The sequence below is a fragment of the Myotis brandtii genome, unplaced genomic scaffold (assembly GCF_000412655.1).
Source record: "Myotis brandtii unplaced genomic scaffold, ASM41265v1 scaffold735, whole genome shotgun sequence".
In the NCBI taxonomy this organism is placed as follows: domain Eukaryota; kingdom Metazoa; phylum Chordata; class Mammalia; order Chiroptera; family Vespertilionidae; genus Myotis; species Myotis brandtii.
Genome location: NW_005370916.1, coordinates 1,702,296 through 1,723,739, shown reverse-complemented (window position 1 = coordinate 1,723,739; position 21,444 = coordinate 1,702,296). Strand labels below are relative to the sequence as shown.

The 21,444-nt window shown below is 58.0% G+C and overlaps 1 protein-coding gene across 1 annotated transcript in view; it reads left to right on the top strand.

The window, feature by feature from the left end:
* COL13A1 (collagen, type XIII, alpha 1) overlaps positions 1-21,444 on the top strand; it is a 126,683-nt gene that overhangs the window by 104,695 nt on the left and 544 nt on the right. The window contains exons 17-26 of the mRNA XM_014530363.1: positions 8,262-8,306; positions 9,219-9,251; positions 10,210-10,236; positions 12,881-12,922; positions 13,804-13,890; positions 15,659-15,712; positions 16,798-16,842; positions 17,212-17,280; positions 20,053-20,115; positions 21,180-21,224. Coding sequence (XP_014385849.1) covers positions 8,262-8,306; positions 9,219-9,251; positions 10,210-10,236; positions 12,881-12,922; positions 13,804-13,890; positions 15,659-15,712; positions 16,798-16,842; positions 17,212-17,280; positions 20,053-20,115; positions 21,180-21,224 — 510 coding nt within the window. The remainder of the gene's footprint in view (positions 1-8,261; positions 8,307-9,218; positions 9,252-10,209; positions 10,237-12,880; positions 12,923-13,803; positions 13,891-15,658; positions 15,713-16,797; positions 16,843-17,211; positions 17,281-20,052; positions 20,116-21,179; positions 21,225-21,444) is intronic.

The following is a 21,444-nucleotide window of genomic DNA, read 5'->3' as shown; positions in this document are numbered from 1 at the left end:
GGGAAGAATCACTCCTGAGAAGCACATTCCCCACACTCCGTAATCCGGATCGTTTTATGGGTGTTTGGTGGGTGAGATGGCGAGGCCTGAGTTCTGTAATTAGTTCTGCATAAACTGAGAAGTTTGCGTTGTGTCAGGAAGTAGAAATTATAGCCCCCGCGGTTGTCTCCATCCACTCGCACAGACTCACAAAATTTACTGCCTCCTGGTGCAGAGCAGGGTCGGTTTTCCCATTAGCGGCCACACCGGTTCTTTCAAGCGGTGGAGAGAGAAACTGTAGGGCCGGCAGAGGTGGCCCTAGGATCGTGGCGATGCCCGCAACCAGCATCCACACCATGGCCGTGTCTGTATTCTCCTGCCAGCTGCGAGTCTGGTTCACCCAGAAAGGAGCTTGGGGGAGTGTTGTCCTAAGAGGACTCCGCTTAGGGCTGGGGTATCATGATGATAGAGGCCCTGGTCCCATGAGGGCCGCCATCCTGGGCTCAGACGATGGGACAGATCATGCAACCCTGACTGCATTGCATTTGCAAGAAAACCGCTGTGGTGCTGCTGACAGGGGGCAGCTCCTGGCCCCGGGAAGCCTGCTCTGGGGAGAGACGGCTCAGGGCTGCGAGAGAGGCTCCGGCATGGAAGGGCCGGCGCCAGTGCTGATGGGTACCTTTGCAGGGAGCTCCCTGTCACCGGAGGGGTTCGGGTAGGGTCTGGCATGTGTTGAGCAGCTTCTAGATCAGATGGGAGACAGGATTAAAATCCCTTCCAGGTCAGGGAAACTATGGCTTCCTGGGGACAGAGTCGGCTCCATCTCCATAGAGAGCGCCCCTGGCTGTGGAAGGAGTGCAGGTCTCCTCCAGCCTTTGTCCAGGTCTTTCTTCACCTACATCAGGCTTGTGACAGGCATCACCACTTTTTTTTTTTTAAATCCTCAGCCAAGGACATGTTCACTAATCTTTAGAGAAAGGGAGGGAGGGAGAGAGAGAGAGAGAGAGAGAGGAGAGAAGAAACATAGATGTGAGAAAGAGACATTAATTTCTTGCCTCCCATATGTGCCCTGATGGGGACTCGAACCCAGGACCTTTCAGTGTGTGGACGACGCTCCAACCAAGCCACCTATCCAGGGCACAAGCGTCACCCCTTGTAGATCTATGAGGAACTGAGAAGGCTCTTCTTCTCTATGCTGGGCTCTTGCTCCTCGCCCTTCCTTTCTCTATCAGACCACCCCCTCTTCCCTTCCCCAGCGGCCTCTGTGGAGTCTGCAGGGCTGTGAGCCGGTATCTCCCTCTAATGTCGCTCGGGTTTCTGGAAGGCTCCTCTGGCCTCCACTTCTCCCAGCCTGTCCTTGAGTCTGGTCAGTAGGTGTTCCTGGAGCCCGAGGCGGTCTCCGCACCCTCATGTCTGGGCTGACCCTCCCTGTGCCGGGATCCTCGTTCTGTCGTTACTTCAACAAAGCCCAGAGGGTATGCACTGGGGACTGGTGGCCAGCAGCAGAGGGCTCGCCCCCAAGCATCCTTCCTTTGCCCATCATTTCCCTGTTACTCTCTTCTCCCCTCTCTGCTCTCTGCTTGGAGTAAGGCACGGTAAGGAGGCCCCTGATTACAGGTGCTGAGACGAGTTGGCTCCCCACCCCAGGGAGGAGCGAGTGCTGGCAGGTGGGAACACAGGGCTGGGCCCGGGGCCAGGCTGTGAGGGGGACCTGCGGGGTAACCGAGGGACCCTCCGCATCTGCTTCGATTGCTGTGCCCCAGCGACGTGACACCATGTGGGGAGGCCTCTCTTCCAGCACGGGGTGGAACTTAGCTCTCAGCAGAGATGTTTCTCAGCCCATGAACTTTGCTAATGATTAGCTCCATCCACCCCCTCTCCCCCAGCAACTGGACCCAACCTGGCAGCCTCCCAGAGGCCAGCCCGCCAGCAGGGCAGGCTCTGCCCCAGCTCCTCGGGATCTAAGCCCGGTGTGGCCAGCGGGCCCTGTGCTGCCCCAGCCCCACTCAGGGCCAGCCCCGCCGCCCAGACACTGCGAGTATTGTTGTGCGCCCATGTGGTACCTATTTGATCCAAATTTATGACGCCAATCTCCTTTAAATATGTTGCAAGACACAAAGTGTGTTTAAAACATTACAACCCTGGCTCTCTTTCACGGGGATTGACGAGGATTGTCAGACGGTATGTGGATCACAAACCCGGTGAGGGCTTATCTCTAAGCAATCGGAGCTGGTCAGTCTGTCTCCGCAGGGGGGTGCGTCTGACGCATGTGGTGGTCTGGGTGTTAAGTCCCCGGGTTTGCATGAAGGACTGTGGCTGAGCGCACGCTCCCTTCCACAGCTGTGGGCTGTGCGTTTTCAGACCAGAGGGGGCGGGATGTGAGAACCTCGTGCTAGAGCCGCTGGTAACTGCAGTCACCCCTCCTGGAGGCTCCTGGCTCCCGAGAAACAGGGACTCCCAGGGGAGCAGGCCCATGAGCCCTGTGGTTGGATGGCTAGGACACTGAGGTGGGGGTGTAAGGAGTGGAAGCTCAGTCCTCATTTTCCAGCTACCCCAGCCTCCCCACCGCTCCTCAGTCCTTCTACAAGAGGACGTGTCCATTCTGATCTGCCGGTCAGAGCAAGGGGCCATGTGGTGGACACACTCCCGTAGAATGGCGATTAGCATTATTACAGCTACGTTACGGGGCCTCTTCAACATGCCAGTTTGTGTATGAGGCACTTGGCACGCATCAGCTTACTAGATCTTTATAACAACCCTCTGAGGTGCTTTCTATCCTCATCCCCAATTGGCAGATGAACAAACTGAGGTTCACAAAGGTGAACCCTCGAAGGCCCACAGCCAGGAAGTGGTGGAGTCAGATCTGCCTTGCTCTGAATGACTACCACCTGGGACTTACAGCTGGGGGTAATTGGCAGATGAACAAACTGAGGTTCACAAAGGTGAACCCTCGAAGGCCCACAGCCTGGAAGTGGTGGAGTCAGATCTGTCTGACCCCAAAGCCTTGCTCTGAATGACTACCACCTGGGCCTTACAGCCCTGGGGGGCCCCAGGATTTCCAGTAGGCAGTTCCCCCTCCACTAGGAGAAAAGGAGGTGAGTGTTGAGCTCTTTTCCTTCTTGTGAGGAAAGGTGGTGGCTGGTTCCGGGCCTTTCTCTGAGCCCCCCGGCTCTCTGTGAGCAGTACGTGGAGTGTCGACGGCAGAAAGCATGGGGTGCGCGGTGCATTTTAGTTGAAGAACCAAGGGAGTGTGGTGTTTTTTCCACTGGCACCGATTTCGCCTCAGTGATTCCTGCAGGGAGTTGGCATGGTCCCGGGGCTTCCAACAGAGCCAGGAGGAGGCAGCTTGGCTCAGCCCCGCACTGCAGCTATTCCGGAACCTTCCTGCGCCCCTCTGGCCCCCAGAGGACCTGCGCACCCCCAGGCTTCTCTCGGGCTCACAGGCAGAGTGCTTCGTCCAGATGAAGCCATGGATACAGAAACGTCTGGGATGGGGACAGCACTCTTTCAAAGCCACGAAATCCCAGTGGGGACAGCCAGGCCATTTAAATTAAGGCCGATCAGGGAGATGAGGCATGGGCTCCAAATCTGAGGCTGACGGGCTCCCACTCTGCCGGTTTCCAGCCCCAGCCTCCGCTCTCTGGGCCCCATTTCTCCTGCACTCCAAAGTCCACGGATTAATTAGAGCTGACTTTTCTTTTTGGAACTAACTACAAAATCACCCGATCTCAAATCGAGATTACAAGCCAGCCGCCCTTCCAAAGCCCTGGCCTTCGATGGGGCGCCTGACCCGGTAATTCCCCAGATCACTTCCTGCCAGCCCCAATTACCGGAGGGCCTGGCATTTCCGTGGCCCCGGGCCTCCCTGCTCCGGAGCTGCTAGAGCAGGAACAGGGCGCTGAGCTGCCCTCTTCCCGGAAGGCAGTCCTGGGAACGCTGTAGGTGAGAGAAAGACCTTGGCCCTCCTCACCCGGATCTTCCAGCCCAGGAAAGGGCCAGGCCCAGGCCTGAGGCCAGAGCTGCCTCCTGGCCTCCCCCCAGCCCTCCACTCCCCGCTCAGACAGGTCTTCCTCCTCCCTGCAGAGAACAAAGAGTCTGTGTGTGGAGCTGCCTCGGCCCTGGGCCCCCCACCCAGCGTTAGGGAGGTCCATTCATCTCCCCGAGCTTCTCTGGCCTGACCTTTGCTGGGCTGGGGAGCTGACTTTGAAGCCCCCACCTCCTTCCAGACTACGTTTTCTTGCCAAGTCCCTGCCCCGCTTGTTCCACAAACAGTAAATCACCAATTAGGAGGCCACTCCCCCTGGACGGGAGCATGGCCAGCTTGTGCTCCAAGGAGCTCGCTTCCATCCTGTCGTCTGGGTAAAGGATGGGTCCTCACCTGGAGGCCAGGACCAGCATAGAGAACCTATTGATGCTGCAGTGAGAGCACAGGCAGGGCCCAGCTGAGAGTCAGTGACATTGTGAAGTCCTGGCTGGGACAGGTCCTCAAGGTCATTCAGGGCATCCCCCCCACCCCCCCACCTGTGCTCACCCAGAGCTTGCTTAGCCACGACGAATGGAACCCACCCCTCCCAGGCCGGCCATCAGGCATTGGTTCTCGGCACCACAGTTAAAGAACCAGGTGGTGGGTCGGCGCCGCCTGTGGGTCACAAGCCTGGTCCCACAGCAGCCTGTGCCACCCATGCTCTGTGCCCCTGGGGCAAGAGCCTTTGTAACGCCCAGGCACCCACTCCCCAGCTGGAGGACGCCAGACCCAGTGGCTGACACCCACCCAGAGGCTCCTGGTTGGGAGGACCTGAGAAGGCAAAGATAGAGGGGTAAAGGGGGCCGGGGGCTTTGACAGACTATGGGAGCTCCTTCCCACCTAAGATAAGCCGGTGAGTTAGTGGGTCTAAAGTCAGCACGATTCCAAACTTAACCTTTAAAAAGGAACATTTTTAAGAAGAAAGCCGGGAAAGGACCCTCTAGATGTGCCCTCGCTGAGATGGGCCACCAGGGAAAGCTGTGTGCACAGGCATCGGCCTCCTCCCTGCAGACAAGCATGCTTGCCACAGCCACCCCGAGTCCTTGACAATGACTCTCACCCCTCTTTCACCTCGGCCACCGTCCAGGAACCAGCGCTTTCTGTTAGGACAGCACCGTCCCCAGTTCAGAGGTCAGGCTGGCGCACGCCCGTGGAGACAGGCCCTGGAGAAAGGAGGCTGATGAGAGTGGACTGAGCCCGCAGGGTGGGTCAGTGGAGGGCGCCCCTGCTTCCTGCCCAGCAAAGGGCTGGGAGTGAGGGAGGCCCTGAGAATGGGGATCAAGGGAGCCTGAGTCGTTTGCAGAATTAAGAGACTTGACCCAGGAGGGAGGGAGGGGGCAGAGGTCAGCCACGCTAATGAGGAGGGCTGCCTCCTTAGGAGGCTCCCAGGGGCCGGATTTCCCTGGAGGGCATGGCTGTGTCTTTACAGACAAACCCACATGCGCTGAAGACAAGCCCAATTAGCCGGAAGCCCTCACTCCCAGCGCCTGCTCTGCATGGCTCCTGTGGAGACGGGAGACAGGCGCCCGGAGCCCACCCTCCTCCCTGCTGAGGCACAGGAAGCTGTCTGTCTCTCGGGGGCAGGAGGAGAAGGCAGAGAGCCTCCGAGAGCCGCAGTGTTACCCAGAGCTAACCTGCTCCACCAGGGAGCCCTGTCCTGGACCTGCCAGCAGACCCAGTGTCCCCTCCCTGGCCGTGGCCTCTCTCCCTCCTAAGGGTCTCCCACAGGCAGGGCTGGGGGCGATGGAGAAGATGGGGGAGCAGGAGTGGCTGGAAAGCGTTTATTTAGTCTAATCTCACTTTGCAGGTAGGGGTCCTGGGCCCGGAGAGAGAACAGGGTTTATCTGGAGTCACACAGCCAGCCTTTCCTGACTCCATCAGCTCCTCAACATGGAGGTGGGAAGGGGAGGCAGGGGCATGGAAGGAAAGACAGGAGCAGGGCAGGGCAGGGCAGGACCAATGGGAAATCCCTGGATAGTCAGGGACCCCCAAGCTGACCTCCCACTTGTACCTCTACCCCACCCCAGGGACTCTGTCTGATGTCCTAGGGGCTGAGTCAACTCATTTGGGTTGATTGGCATGTTAGCAGGGCCTCCTGGTCCTAAAGGAAAGAGTGACAGGAGCCTCAGCTGGCTCTCCTGGGAAGGGGTTGGAGGCCTGTTGCCAGACTCCTGACGAGGTCCTGGGGTGCCCTCTGCTGGCCACATAGCAGACCCGCACTTTTCTCTGGGCGCCTATGGTTAAAGACCACCCCAGGGCTCTGGGCTGAGCTGCCCTCACAGGCCTGGCCCACTCCTTCATGCCTGTGGGGCACAGACCCAGGGCCCTCCAGCAGAGAGGGTGTTGCCTGCTTTCAGCCTGCAGAAGGTGTTTAACAGAAGCAGGTGGAACACCAGCCCAGCCGACGCTGGGGTTGGTCTGGAGAAATGGGTACCTGGGCTTTGGCAGGCAAAAGACCTATGTTCACATCCCTGCTCTGCATGACCTTGACAATCGTACCCGGCCTCTCTGAGCTACAGTTTCTTCACCGGTAAAGCAGGAGTAACATCCACTCCCACTCCGGAGTAGATTCCTAGACACTGAGTAGAAAGATGAAAAGCCCTTAGCCCGGTGCCAGACGCATGGCAGATGCAGTAAATGGCCATGCCTTTCTCTGCTCTTTCCCATAAGAGGGGGTCCCCAGAATTTGGTGGCTAGGGCAGATCTGGGCCACTGGCTTATCTGCTGTGGTCACTGCCTGTGGCTCAGGGGTCCTGGTGAGTCAGGATGAGAAAGGGCTCCTGGGTTTGGAGCTAAAGTTGCTGAGCCTTTTGCAGAATTCAGAGACTTGTCCCTAAAGAATGGAGGTGAGCCATCCCAGGCCGACGTGGTTTTGTGCTCAGATTACAAATGCACAGGGTCCTTCTGCACTGAGGAACCAGCACTGGGCTCGGGGCATAGCAAAAGGCTCCACAGAGCAGATGGTGTGTGACCATCAATGAGTAGGGTGTTGAGGAAATAACAGGAAGTCATGAGAGTGGGTGGTGTTTTCAGGGAAGCAGGAAGAGGTGTCAGGCTATGAGGAGATGGGGGTGGGAAGGAAGCGAGGATGGAAGGCCATGCTCAGGATCCCGGCCGCTTTTCCGGTCAGTGCCAGGCAGCGGCTGTTCTGAGTAGGGAGTGTTATTGTCCAGCTTACGTACAGGGAGGGCTCAGTCCTGGAGCAGAGTGAGAAGCCTCTCTGTCCTTGGTGAGCGCGGGGTGGACTGGGACTGCCTGTCAGATGCAGAGAGGGGTGAGGGCAGCTGAGGTGGGACCAGGTTCGCCCTCTGCCTGAAGCCTGTGGGAACGGCAGCATGGCCTGTGGCCGTGCCCGCTGGCCTGAGAGAGGAAGCTGGGCCGGGCGGGGTTGGGCATGGCCACCCACAGCGCTGGCTTCCCTCGCAGGAAGCTGCAGCAGGCCGGCCGTTGTCACCTGTAGCTGCACGGCATTCTGGGCCCTGCCTGGGGCTTCAGTTGGGGTTCAACTCATGGAGACAGGAGCTGCTCTTCTCCCTCCCCTGGTCACCCTAACACGGCAGCCCCCATTGCCGCTGGCTGGCATCCCCACCCCCTCTCCTCCTGTTGTGTCCTGAGCTCAGCCCCTCCCATCCGTGTGGTATTTTCACGGGGAGGTACGAGAGGCTGGAGACACTGCTGAGCTGGTAGCGCACACCCATGAGATCCTGGAGCGGCGACAGCTGTCCTGGTGCCTCTGGAAGGTGCCAGGTGGCGCCTGGTTCATCTCCAGTCCCCCACCACCCAAGTACAGGCCGACCCTCTGCCACGTGGGGCCAAGGCCCACAGGCCCCTGGGAGGAGTTAGACCCAAGGAACCTGGAGGAAAAGGAGCCCCAGAGGGAGATGAGGAGCAGGGCTGCTGGAATGAAAACGGGCAAGAAGTGCTAGGCGGGGCGGGAGGGAGGATGTGCAGTCGGTGCGTGGCCCAGGCCCGCTCCTACCCGCAGCACTGAGTTCCAGACCCGCTGGCAGTAGATCTTGAACAGCTCCCTGCCCCCCATCCCCACAGGACTCGGCTCCTGTGGTGGCCGCTCTCTCTGGGTGCCTTTCCCTCACTGTGACACATGCCTTGGACCCCTGTGCGAGTTCACATAGCTGAGTGGCCCGCGGTGACTGCCAGAGCTCAACTGTCCTGAGCTTCCAGACCAGCTGTTCTCAGTGACATCCTCGGGGCCCTGAGTCTGGTCCTCTTCTCATCGTTTCTCTGTTTCTTCCTTCAGGGAGAACGGGGCATGCCAGGGATGCCGGGCAAACACGGAGTGAAGGTACCTGCCCCTCAGCACACCCAGGCAGCCCCGCCCCCACCCCGACCTCTCTCCCACGCTCCTCCTTCCCACGTCCCACGGTGAAGACTGGGGGTGCATATCCTCCCAGGCCCTCGCCCCTCGCTGTGCAGCCTGTCCTTCCAGGCAGGGCTGCCCTGTTTGGCTCCTGTTTGGCCCCATCATGCACCAGTGCCCTTCTGAAATGGCCAGGCCTCCTTCTGGGCATCTTTGGGTCATAATAATCTTGCGTAACCCCAGCTCTGGCTGCAGTCCTGAGGCCCATGTGAGGAGTAGACACCCCCTAACATCACCTCCACGGGGGGTTTACTAAGCAGTGTGTTTGGAAGCCTATGCACTTCAAAAGTCAGTGGTCTTGAGCTGATATAGAAATGGGGTTCACTGCCAGCTGCTCCCCAGTCCCTGAGAGCGTAGATCCAGAGAGCTTCCTGTGAGGAGAGGCCTGCTGACACACACTGGGGGGCACTGTACGTACGTGGTGACATCTCCATCTACTCTTCTCCCCTTCCCCAGGGCTCTCCCTGCTTCCCCTCCCCCATCTCCTCCTCCTTTTCTCTTATCCCAACGAAGCCCTCCCTCATTTCACCCCAGGGATGCCCATCTAGCTCACCTGTGGGCATCCTGCCACGATGCCCACTGTGTCTCCCAGCACAGCCTAGGTGCTGAGCAGGTGGATGGGACCCTGGGCACCCAGCTGTGCTGCACAGAGCCTCTTCCTTGGGACCCACCCTCCCTGTGCCAAGCTCAGCACCCCTCCTTTCCCGTGGGTTTGGGCGGTACACAGGCATGAACAGTCCACCTTCGCATCTCCCCAAGGGGAGGCTGGGAGGCTGGCCACTTCCTTGTGCTCCCCCTGACTGCGGACGTCTCCATGCCTTTTCTTCTCTCTGCCAGGGGGCTCCTGGCATCGCCGTGGCGGGGATGAAGGTCAGTGAAACGCTGTAATTCAACACGGAGGGGTAATGTGGGAGAGATGGAGAGAGGAGGACAGCGTTAGGGCTTCAGAGGTCCTGAACCAAGGAGGGGGCAGACAGGCTTGGGAAACATTTCTCCTGAAGCAGCATTGTTGCCAGATCCACGCACACATAACTTGAACAGCCCATGTCAGGTGCGTGCACACATAACTTGAACAGCCCATGTCAGGTGCATGCACACATAACTTGAAGAGCCCATGTCAGGTGCATGCACACATAACTTGAACAGTCCATGTCAGGTGCATGCACACATAACTTGAAGAGCCAATGTCAGATGCACGCACACATAACTTGAACAGCCAATGTCAGGTGCATGCACACATAACTTGAACAGCCCATGTCAGGTGCACGCACACATAACTTGAACAGCCAATGTCAGGTGCATGCACACATAACGTGAACAGCCAGTGTCTACCTAAGCTTACAAGGAAGTAGCAAAGGGTTACCATTCTCAGCTATAGGTCTCACCCTCCTGCCATGCAGTGGAGCCAGAGCTTTCCTTCACACTGGAATTTCACAGCTACTTGCTTGCAAAGCTTCAGGGAGAGGAGCTGGATTCCTCCTCCTGAACCCACCCTAACTGCCATGTGGTTGGCAGGCGGACGGTGGAAACACCCAGCAGCACAAGTGCTCGGTGTGGCTCTCCGGCAGGTCCGCTTACAGGGGCACCTCTCCCTCTCCTGCGGGGCCTCACTGACACCCACACCAGACACACGCCTCACCTGGTGGAGAATAAGGGGTGGTCCAGGAGGCCTCTTTGGCCTGTGGCTTGAGGTCTACACCGAGGAAAGGCTGAGCTGGCCAGGCGCTTCGCCTCCCCCCAGAGTAGCTCTGCTCATTGGTTCCTGCTCCCTTCCCCGCTCTCTCACGCCCTCTTATTTCCTTACCTGAATCTTTTTTTTCCTACACAGGGAGAACCAGGAACCCCAGGAGCCAAGGTACTGACACAGGGAATGTCTGGGCTGCAAGGAGCATCAGGTGTCAGGGGAGGCGGGAGGGGCCGCTGCTGTTTCTCACTCCTGATCCCCCTGAGGTGGGCCTGGGGCTGGGGACCTGACTGAGCAGAGGACAGCCTGCCAGGGAGGGGCCTGCTTGTCAGGGTTGCACAGCAAGTGCCTCCCTGCTCCTGGATTCTGGCTGGACAGCTCGGCCGGTTTGCCTGCACACCTGCTCCAGCAGCCAGGAGCTGCTGTCCCCTGCGCCTGGGGGCTGTCTCTCTCATCTAGTTCATTAAGGGATGTAACATGAAAAAAAGTTCCCATGGTCAAGTATGTTTGGGAAATAGAGGATTAAAAATATTGCACGGGTTTCTTTCGTGCAGGCCTTCTCAGAGCCTTTAACATGCTAAATGTGCATTGGAGAGCTTTGAAAAGGCAATATCTTGTGAAGAATGTCCAACTTTTTTTGACCAGGGCCTCCTTTTTTTCAGAGGAGCATCTTATGGGACTAGGGTTCTAGGAACACCCGTCTATGATCGCTGTCCATTATACCCCTCATGACCCCCACCTACATCCTCTTAGGAGTGACTTTCTCTTCTTACCCCAAAGGGAGACCCAGGAGTGGCAGGAAAGCTGGGGCCCCCAGGTTTGCCAGGAAAGAGGGGGCAGAGGGTAGGATATTGTGCCTTTGAGAGTGCTGGTCCCCCACTCCCTGCCCACCTCTCCCTCCCGTGACTAGGGTGCTGCCTGCCGTGTGCAATGGGTGCGTGTACCCTCAGGAGGAGGACAGTGCAGGGACAGCCTGCAAAGCTGCAGAAATTCCACTCGAGAGCAACGCTCCCTCCTTGAAAGCCATGGGTTACCCAGGAGAACCCAGCAGAAGGAAGGCCCTTCCTCGCTCCATCCCCACCCCCAGGACCCCCGTAGACGGCACTGCATCCCTTCCCGGCTGTTTCAGGGCATGCCTGCTAAGGCACAGCCCAGGCAGAGCTGGGCCTGCTGGGCTCCCAAGACTTGCTGTCCTCCTGTCACGTGGGCACTCACCCAGCCTCCTTCCCTTCCTTGGCCAGCTCCAGGCCACTGTGCCATTCAGCTCCTCCCCAAGGACAGGTAGCAAGGGGATGACCCCCAGTGACTTGGTGTGGCTCCTTGTGTGGCTCCAGCTGGACAAGTCAGTGAGACGTCTGAGCAAATTATGACCCAGGGCCCTCAGTTTATGTAACCACACATGTGACCGCCATCCTCAGGCTGTGGAGAGTGGAGCTCCCCACGCTGACCTGGCGGTGCTCTGGGGGCTCCTGATGTGAGACGCTGGGTCGGAGGTGGAGCCTCAGGAGACCTGCCTGTGAGACCAGCTCTGCTGCCGACACAGGGCAGCTGCTCACAGGCAGAGCCTCCCCCTCTGCACCGAGGCGGGCTCTGTGGTCCAGGTCAGGGGGAGAGTTCTTCAGGAAGGAGCTAGCTATGAGGGGTGTTCCTTAGCGAGGGCGCCCCACAAAGGACCACAAACACTGTCGCTCAACCCACAGACGTGTATTGTCCCCCCGCCTGGGGGCCAGTGGTCTGAGGAACAGGTGTCAGCAGGGTCGTTCCTTCTGCGGCTGTGAGGGAGCATCTAGCCCAGGCCCGTCTCCTGGTTTCTGGGTTTGCTGCCATCCTTGCTGGTCCTCAGCTCATAGACCCCATCTCTGCCTTCACTCTCACTTGGGTTCCCCCATGTGCATGTCTGTCCAAGTTTCCCCTTCTTATAAGGACACCAGTCATATTGGATTCGGGGCCCACCCCACTCCAGCATGACCTCATAACATAGCTAATTACACCTCCAATGTAATTACTCCTCCACTGTCCCACTTCTAAATAAGGTCATATTCTGAGATACTGGGGGTTCAGACTTTAACATACAATGGGGAGGAGGAGGCACAATTCAACCCATAACAGGAGGCAAGCTTCTCAAAATACTCCTCCAAAGAGATGTCCTGGTTAGATGGTCTTGTCTTTTTTATTTTTTAATATTTTTTTATTTATTTCAGAGAGGAAAGGAGGAGAGAGAGAAACATCAATGATGAGAATCATTGATCGGCTGCCTCCTGTACGCCCCACACTAGGGATCGAGCCTACAACCGTGGCATGTGCCCTGACCGGGAATCGAACCGTGACCTCCTGGTTCATAGGTCGATGCTCATCCATGGAGCCATGCCGGCTGGGCTGGTCTTGTCTTTAGAGGCAGGAGGAGGTGGGCAGAAGGCTCTCCCTGGAAACCAGGGGCTTCTAGTGGTTGGTCCCGATGAACATGAACATGGAAAGAGCACGGTGGTTAAAAGGAAGAGCTTCCCAAATGCCTGGCTCCACGCTGCTCATCCTTCCCCCAAAAAGGCCTAAGCGCTCTTGGCTCCCCTCTCGCACGAGTGATGGGGGCCCAGCCCACCTGTGAGCACTGATGCAGGCTGTCCCCAGTGTGAAGTGGTCTTAAGAAGGAGTTGGGCCAGGTGGGGGCCCTTCAGGAAGTGGAGTCCTTCAGAAAACAGCGCACGGAGGGGCAGGGAGGTGGGAGAGAGGAAAGCCAAGGCCTGGCGCTGGCGGGGTGAGGCCTCACCCACATCCTAGAGGAGCTCTTCTAACCCACATTGTCTGCATTTCTCCGCAGGGTGAGAAAGGCGCCGCGGGCCTTGGCCTCCTGGGGCAGAAGGTGGGTATTGAGGAGCTCTGCATGGTGAGATGCGTGTAGAGGTCTGATGTCCATCCCCGCCCACATTCCCTCCCAGAGGAGGGGGGTAAAGAGGTACGACATGGGAGGCCCTAATTGGCCAAACAATGCCCAAATTCAAAGACTTCAATGGCTATGACCTGGTCAGACTTCTTTGCAGCAGCTCTGAAAATGTGCTCAGTGGTACATGAGCTCCATAAGATAGTGCACTTGAAAACAGACTAGAGGTCAGGTAAGTGTGGGAGAGCTGGGTAAGGGGCCCCTTAAACAGTGACAGGCACTGTCGCCTGTCAGAGCTCAGAGCACGCTGCATGAAGGAACTCGAAAAGCTTCATTTCATTCCGCCTTTCCTAGCATTGTTTGGCCACCAGACCCCTTTTTTTCACATTTCAAATATTTTCAACCCCCTGAAGAAGTGTTCCATGGAACACCCTTTAAAATATGTATTTTTTAATTGATTTCAGAGAGGAAGGGAGAGGGAGAGAAAGGTAGAAACACCCATGATGAGAGGGAATCATTGATCAGCTGCCTCCTGCACGCCCCCCACTGGGGATCGAGCCGGCAGCCTGGCATGTGGCCTGACCGGAATCGAACTGTGACCACTGAGCCACGCCTACTGGGCCCATGGAACATCCTTTGAGAAACGCTGTTCCAGACCCAGGTTCTGATAGGTCTCTTGTTTCAGCCTGTTCCCCTTCAATAGCCAGCTCTATTCTCTCCTCAAAACCTGCGGCTGGATCAGACTAGGCCAGGCTTCTGAAGGCCTCTGGAGCCCACAGCCCCCTAATGCCCACCCCCACCCCCTACCAAATTTAGCCTGAACTGTGAGGAAAGAACTAATAACTCTTCCTTTCCACCCCCAGGGAGAGAAAGGCGATTCTGGCAACTCCATTGGAGGAGGCAGAGCGGAGCCCGGCCCCCCAGGGCTCCCCGGGCCCCCAGGGCCAAAGGTGAGTCTTCCCCTGGGATCAGTGCTCACAGAAGATGTTTGCCTGAGGCCTTTACTTCGACCTGTTCTTGGGGACTCTGTGTCCTGGGCACCTTGCCTTCCCTAGTGTGTGTGGTTTTCCCGTGGATTCTGGAAAGGTCGTTTGGCCTGAGCGCCTACTTCCAAGCAGAGACTGTTTGGCATCCAGGAGAGATGTCACCCAGGACAGAGGGTTGGTCCCATTGACTCAAATGACTATGATGTAACTGAGTCAGGGGCTGGCGACTGCAGGGCCTTAGGACAGCCAGAAAGGCCCCTCCTCTGGGCTCTAAATAGGCCTCAGGCCAGCGAGCTGCTGAGCCCCACCTGTGCTGGTACACTTCGGGGAGCAGGATGGTGGCCGGGACACAGCTGGCTGCCCACCCTTTCCTTGCTCTTTGTGGAAACTGCAAGGGTAAGACTCGGGCTTCCCAAAGCAGATGCTTCCTTGGTTTATTTTAGCAGCAGGGGAGGTGAGGGGGTCCCTTTCTTAGCTCATAAGGAAAAGATTAATTACGTGATTGGCAGCAGCACACGCATTCACCCCACTGACTGGCGTTTATCAAGGGCTGCTATGGTGGGCTGGCCCGCAATCTGACAGGACAGACAGAGCCACAATTCGCAGGAATACAGTGCAGGGAGCACGAGGAACCTCACAGGCAGATGTGGCTTCTCCTTCCCCGTGCCCATGCCCTAGGCCAGTGGTCGGCAAACTGCGGCTCAGCAAACTGCGGCTCGCAAGCCACATGCGGCTCTTTGGCCGCTTGAGTGTGGCTCTTCCACAAAATACCACATGCGGGCATGCACGTACAGTGCGATTGAAACTTCATGGCCCATGTGCAGAAGTCGGTATTTTGTGGAAGAGCCACACTCAAGGGGCCAAAGAGCCGCATGTGGCTCGCGAGCTGCAGTTTGCCGACCACGGCCCTAGGCCTATCTGACTGTGGCAGGGACAGAGCCTCCCTGACATGAGCACCAGCTTTGCCAGAGGTAGCCCTGCCACCGGGTTCCCAGACACTCCAAGTTTTGGAGTTTGTCCCTCTGACCCCACAGGGCATGAATGGCTGGCACATTTGGGGCCTTCATTTAGGGTCGGAGAAACCTGGTCACTATTGTCCTCACGCCCTGGGACAAAAGAAAGGGGAAGCTAGAAGACTGTTCCCAAAATCTCATCCTCTTTCCAAGTCCAGGCAGATGTTTAATAAGTGACGTGTTTGGGATGGGCCTCTTCCTAGTTCCCCATCCCCTCCTGTCCTAGGCCTCCAGCACTCCCCTCTGTCCCCCCACATACACACAGGCCCAGGGTCTTCCCCCCCCCCCCCCCCCAGGCAGGGTGAGGTGTGCCTTTGCAAGTGTTTCAGGCTCCAAAATGACCCGCCAAGGGCTGCTGGCATCCACATTTGGGGCCAAGACAGAACTGGGCACATGTATGTCAACTGAGAACTGAGGATGGCCTGGCTGCGGGGGAGGGTGGGTGGCAAGGGGTGGACACCAGCCAGTGGTGAGAACAGACCTCAGAGGAGGAAGGGAGTAGATAGAAAGGCTGCCAGGAGGAGGTGAGAGCCGGGCTGGGCCCAAGCGTGGGTAGAAGTCAGATAGGTGGAATGGGGTGAGTTCGTAGAATCCAGCAGAGAAAGACATGGAGACTCAAAGACACAATAGCCAGGACATTAACAGCAGGACATCTTGCCCCCTTGAGCGGCTGTCCAAGGTGCCCTGCAGGCCCTCACCCCATCTCTCTCCTTCCCCAGGGAGAAGCTGGTGTCCATGGCCAGGCTGGCCCCCCCGGAAAGCAGGGGGACAAGGTACGGAGGCCCCAGAAAGCTGCAGGATGAGGGTCAGCTTGGGAGTTCAAGTCCCAGATCAGTGTGGCCACCCCTGCGGCTGGACCCCCGGGGAACAGGCTGACCGGCTGGGACTCCTGCTGCTGTCTGTCCCCTGAGACAGCAGTCATGCGAAGGCTGGCCCGGGGGCCGGACGTGGGGGCTGGGAGTGGCCCAGAGCCCCTGCTCTGTTAGCTTCCAAGCCCTGGTACAGGGGACTCCCGCTTCCCGCCAGCTGCTCCCCGTGCAGGGGCGGTGGGTGCTGTGTGCTGTGTGCTGTGGTGGGAGGCGGAGGGCAGGTGACCTGGAGGTGGCAGTGGCTGGACGCTCCATGAGCTCCACCTCCAGTGTCCTCATGAGTTGAGTTACATTAAAGGGTTCACTTTTCCTTTATTTTCACTTTCTATCTTATTTTTTAAATTGTCCTCAATGTTAACATTATCCCAGAACAACTGAAGTGTGGTTTGTTCTCACAATATACACCACAGTTTCATTTATTCCCCACCCTTCTGTCCTGTTTCCAACAGGAAAAAGTCCCCTCACGTCCCCCGCTCAGGGAGGCTGGGGGCTCCTAATACCTCCGCTCCCCACCCCTCCCGTGTTCCGTCCTGCGGTTCGGATCTTTCACAAACAGGGGCCCCTAAAAGTACCGCATGGGCTCTTCATGGCAAATACTGACCCAGACGATTAATTGGCAAAAGGTTTCGGAGCCCTCGCTTCCTGAGCAGAATGGAAATGAGGAGACCCAGAGGGCTCATCTCTGCGCCCAAGGAGGTGCTGGCTGAGGGGGCTGGGGGGTGGCAGGCGGACAAGGTGGAGTCACTAACAGCTAACGCAGGACAGAAAGAAGACCTCTCAGCGCAAGCTGGGGGAGCTGGGAAGGAGGGGGGTGCCTCCAGGTAGAAGGGAGCCTGCACTTTCAGGCACAGGGAGCTCTGCGTCCTCGTGGCTGAGCTAGGGTGAGTCTCCCGGCCGCCCCGTGGCCCTAGCGCGTGGCCCATCTGGAGGCATCAGGTTCTCTGTACCCAGCTTTATCCCCATTTCACCCCAGTTTTGTCGTGCAATAGGGGGACCCTGGAGCGCCTGGAGAACAGGGACCAGCTGGCCCCAAGGTACGTGCATCTCACCCGGAGTCCCAGCACATCTCACCTCCCTGGGGTCACAGAGTGAAGTGGCTGGCCCCTGGGGTCTTGAGGGGCGAGGAGAAGAGCTTGATGGTCCCCGATAAGAGGTCTGGCGTTGCAGCCAGGACTGGGCTCAGTCACTCCAGGTCAATCTAGTTAGGCGCTCACGGAGTCCAACTCCCAGGCACCCTCTGAGAGCGCTCGGGTCCCCGATAGGCTCCCCTCTTGCTGCCCTGGACCCACCTGTGTGCAGCCAGGCGCAGCCAGTGCTGTCCACGGTCCAGTTGACAGACAGCGGGCGGCAGCTGTGGTCAGTTCCCTGCTGGCCCGGCGGCTGAGTTCGTGTTTGTCTTGCAGGGCTCCAAGGGAGAGCCAGGGAAAGGAGAGGCGGTGGAGTGCAACGCCAGCATCAACGAGGCGCTCCAGGTGCGTGGGGCTGGCCTGGGGCTAGAGATGGGGAGGTGCTGGCCTCGAGCTGCACGGAGGCCTGAGAAGGGAGCTGCACACCTGGATGGATGCCCCTGAGGCCAGGCCACTGAGCCAGGCTCCCTTGTTCCCCTCCTTTGGCCTGCAGTTTGGGTCGCACTGCGCAGCCTCCGGGCAAATGGCCCGCTCATTTGGCATCCAGGTGGCCTGGCTCCCCACCTGGGCCCATCTGGCCAGTTCTCCTGGCTCTGGGTAACTGAGAGCCATTCCTGGAGCATCCTGGCACCCTGCAGGGTGTTGGCCCATCCAGGGTTTGGGGGCCCCGTTTCTTCAGAGCACACACTCCCCTTTCACATGTCTTCCTGGAACACGTCTCCCTTTTGCGTCAATTTTATCGTATTTCAAGTTCCTATGACACCCGCCCCTGAAAGCAGAGCTCCTCCACCGGAGCAGTGTCGATAGTTGGGGCTGGTCCTCTTTGCTCCGAGCTATGGGGGGTGGGTCCTGTGGGTCGCAGGGTGTTCAGCATACGCCTGGTCTCCACCCACCTGATGCCAGTAGCACCCACCCGTTATGACAACCAAAATGTGTCACTGCCAAATGCCCCCTCGGGGCAAAACTGCCTCAGGTGGAGAGCCACTCCTTTAAAAAAATGTTCTAATGACGTGACTCCATTTACGAGCTGTATCATCCTTTTTTAATGCCAACAATTGTCTGTCTAATTATTTTTTTAGTGATTCCATAGTTTGCTATGCTGTCTGTTTGTCTGAAGGGCGGTGCAGCGGAACCTTGAAATCTAGGTGCTGGGACAAGAGGGAGAAGCAAGGGAGGCTCCCAGTCAGCGGCCAGAAAGCATAAGGGATGCTGCTTCCTCCCTCTTTGGCGAAGTGAAGCAAAGGCCGCAGGCTATTTGAGGGCTTGTCATAGGACAGCCTCAGAGCATCATTCAGTGAGATGTGGGGTGCTCCCTGCCCATTGATCACAAACCTCTGGGAGAGGTGGGGGTGCATGGGGCTGGGAGGCACGGAGCCCACTCCTTAGAGCGGCCCAGCTCCCACGGTCCGTGACTGGGCCGAGGAGACCCGACAGATGGCTCTTGACTTGCCCTTCACCTGATTGCATGGTGGTGGTTTTTTAGGAGCCCCTGACGCTGACCTTGACCATCAGTCTTCCTCTTCCTTCACTTTCCCCGGGCACCAACGCCGGGGCCATGGGGAGGGCGGGCTGGAAGCAAGGCCTGGAGGTCTTGCCTCACGAAGGCAGACGCTGGGCTTTTTTGGGTTAGGGTTGGCCTTGCAGGGCTGGGGCGGAGGGTGACCTAAGTCTGAACAGGGGGTCTCAGGAGCTGTCCCCAGCCTTGATCATGGCTGCCTGCTGGAGTGGCTCTTCGCTGATTCAGCTGTGCGCCTCCTCCTTGAAGCCTCCCCTGATCTACCAGGCAGAGTATACTTGGCACAGTATAAATGCTGGGTTCCCGTTGCAGCTCTGTCAAGGAAACAGGGGTATAGAGGAGGATGCTTTTGTGTTTCTCCTTTTTCTCCACCTTCAGTTGATAAAGTGCATAACCCTGAAACATGAGTATCGACCCTCTGCATTTCCTACAAATCAATTTTATTACCTGCACCTGGAAAGCCAGTGCATCCCAAGCCTGGGTTTTGCACACACGCCTACCAGTGGCCGCCTGCAGTGAATACTTGTAGTTCAAACTCCACCACCAGGTGGAGGGGACGGGGAGGGCTCCAAGTTCTCAAACTGCTGGCGTGTTGTTTCACCCAATGCTGTCGTGGCCACGTGCCACAGACACGCTTAGGGACGACACGAACCCAGAACCAAGCGCCAAGCACAGGACGCCCCGGTCCCAGAAACTGCTGTTAACCACGGGATCCTGGAATCCGTGAGCTTCATTGGGAAACATTAGAATGGATTATTCAAAATAGCTGTTGGAAGCAAAACTTTCCTGGAAACACATGTTATTTGTGGGGTTTTTTCTTTTAAAAACAGCCTTGTATCATTTACAAACAATAAAATGCACCCCTTCTAGGTGTAGAGTTTGCTGAGTTTTGACAAATGTGTCCGTACACATGTATCCACCACCCCAGCCACTCCCGAGAGTTCCTCCATGGATGGGCCTGGGGGTCAGTCCCACACCTGCCCCAGCCCGGAGCCACCACTCGGCTTCTGTCACCAAGGATTAGATGTGTCTTCCCTGAGCCTCCCAGGAGTGGGAGCACGCGTGTGTCGCTGTCTGCGTCCGGCTGCGTTTGCTCAGCGCCGTGTGTCGGGGTCTCACCCTGGCATGGCGGATGCAGGCCTTGTTCTTCCCTCACTGCTCCATTGCATCGATGTTCCAGACCTTCACCTGTGGCTGACGTTTGGTTGTTTCCTGGACACGTTATTAAGTCACTGTCCGGGAGGTCAGATGTGTCTTCTGGAAGCCCAGGAGCCCCAGCGGTGCCTCAGAGGCAGGAGGACAGAGGCTGCTGGGCATGGCTCTGCATCCCACCACCTCCTCTAACCCAGACACACTCCGGAGGACAGAGGCTGCTGGGCATGGCTCTGCATCCCACCTCCTCTAACCCAGACACACTCCATGCCTATCACCTGTACATTGTGAAGTCCCCATATTGTCTCCTTTGCAAAAACAGTGTTCCTGCCACTGATAGAAGGTGTGAAAATGCCTGCTCTCTCTAAGCCAGCCTGTATCTATCCCCTCTGGTGACAGGCCGCTCCCGCTCCTCAGAACATCCTTCCTGAGTCTGTTTTCTTTCCTAGGGGCCCCCTGGTCTTCCCGGGCAGATCGGCCCACCTGGAGCTCCAGGGATCCCAGGCCAGAAGGTAACACTTGTCTTGACCCTACAGACCATGTGACTCTGAGCGTGGGACCCCGTGGCCACCCCTCGTCCCGTGACCCTCTCATCTTCCCAGAGCACCACCTCGCTCTAGCCTATAATTCCTCCCAGTGCACCAAGGCTCACCCACACCCCAGCTGCCGTCACTCCTCCCACCCTGGGCTCTGCCGCTCTTCCCTGGCTGCCTGTCTTGGGCGCCTATAACCCTCTGATGTGGCGGAGCCTGCCCCACAGACCCTGCCCCAGCCACACCCACAGCACTGACCCCAGCCTGCCACCAGGGAACAGGGCCTTGAACCCATCCCCAATCTCACCCGTCCTCGCTCCCTGCCTTGGCTCCCTTTCATACTCTGCCCCAGCCCCTGTGGTTTTTCTCAGAAGGCCTTGCATGTTTGCCCCTCTGCCCTCTGCTCATGAGGCCCCCTACCCTGAAACCCCTTCCCGTCTTCCCTACCTTCCAAAGCTCACCTCCTCCTTGAAGCCTCCCCTGATCTATCAGGCAGAATTCACTGTCCTTTCCTCGCTTCTCTCATAGCGCCTACAGCATTTTGCCTTGGTGGTGCAGCTGGCTGTCACCTGGCCTCCAAGACAGAGGCCACGCCTCCCTCATCGCCCTCTCTGAGCTAGAGAAGGGGCATGGGTTGGTGTGAAAGTGAAAGGACCCTCTCATCTTCCCAGAGCACCACCTCGCTCTGGCCTGTAATTCCTCCCAGTGCCCTGTGGGGCAGCCTGGACAGAGGGGCTGGGTTTGCAGGGAACACAGAGGCAGCGCCCCGCCCATGGAGCCATGGAGTGAGTGTCCAGGGCCCTTGGTGGCAGCGTGATTTGGGGCTAAACGAGGACTTCGGGAGCCAGGGTGCTCAGACTCCGGTCCTGGCTCCACTCCTCACTAACGGGGGGCTGAGCACACGCTCAGTGTTGGGGACCTCACCCTGGAACGAAGACCATGCGTGTCCAGGCCTCCTGAGGACTCCTGGCACAGGAAGTGCCTCTCGGTGACAGCTGTCACCTCCTCTGCCTGGACAGTAACCTGTAGTTGTTCTGCCACAGGGGGAGATTGGACTGCCAGGCCCTCCAGGCCACGATGGAGAAAAGGTGAGAACAGACACCCCCAGACAAACCTCTGAAGCTGGTCCTGGCCCTGGGGGTGAGGGCAGGGGCTCCGGAGGAAGCCCAAGGTGGACCTTGTGGGGAAGGGAGGGGAGGCCCGCCCTGCACATGCCCTGCTGAGCCCCACACTGCAGCTGCGGCCTCGGAGAAGCCAGCAGGCCACACTGGGCTGGGCTGGGGCTGCGGCTGGGCTGGGCTGGGCTGG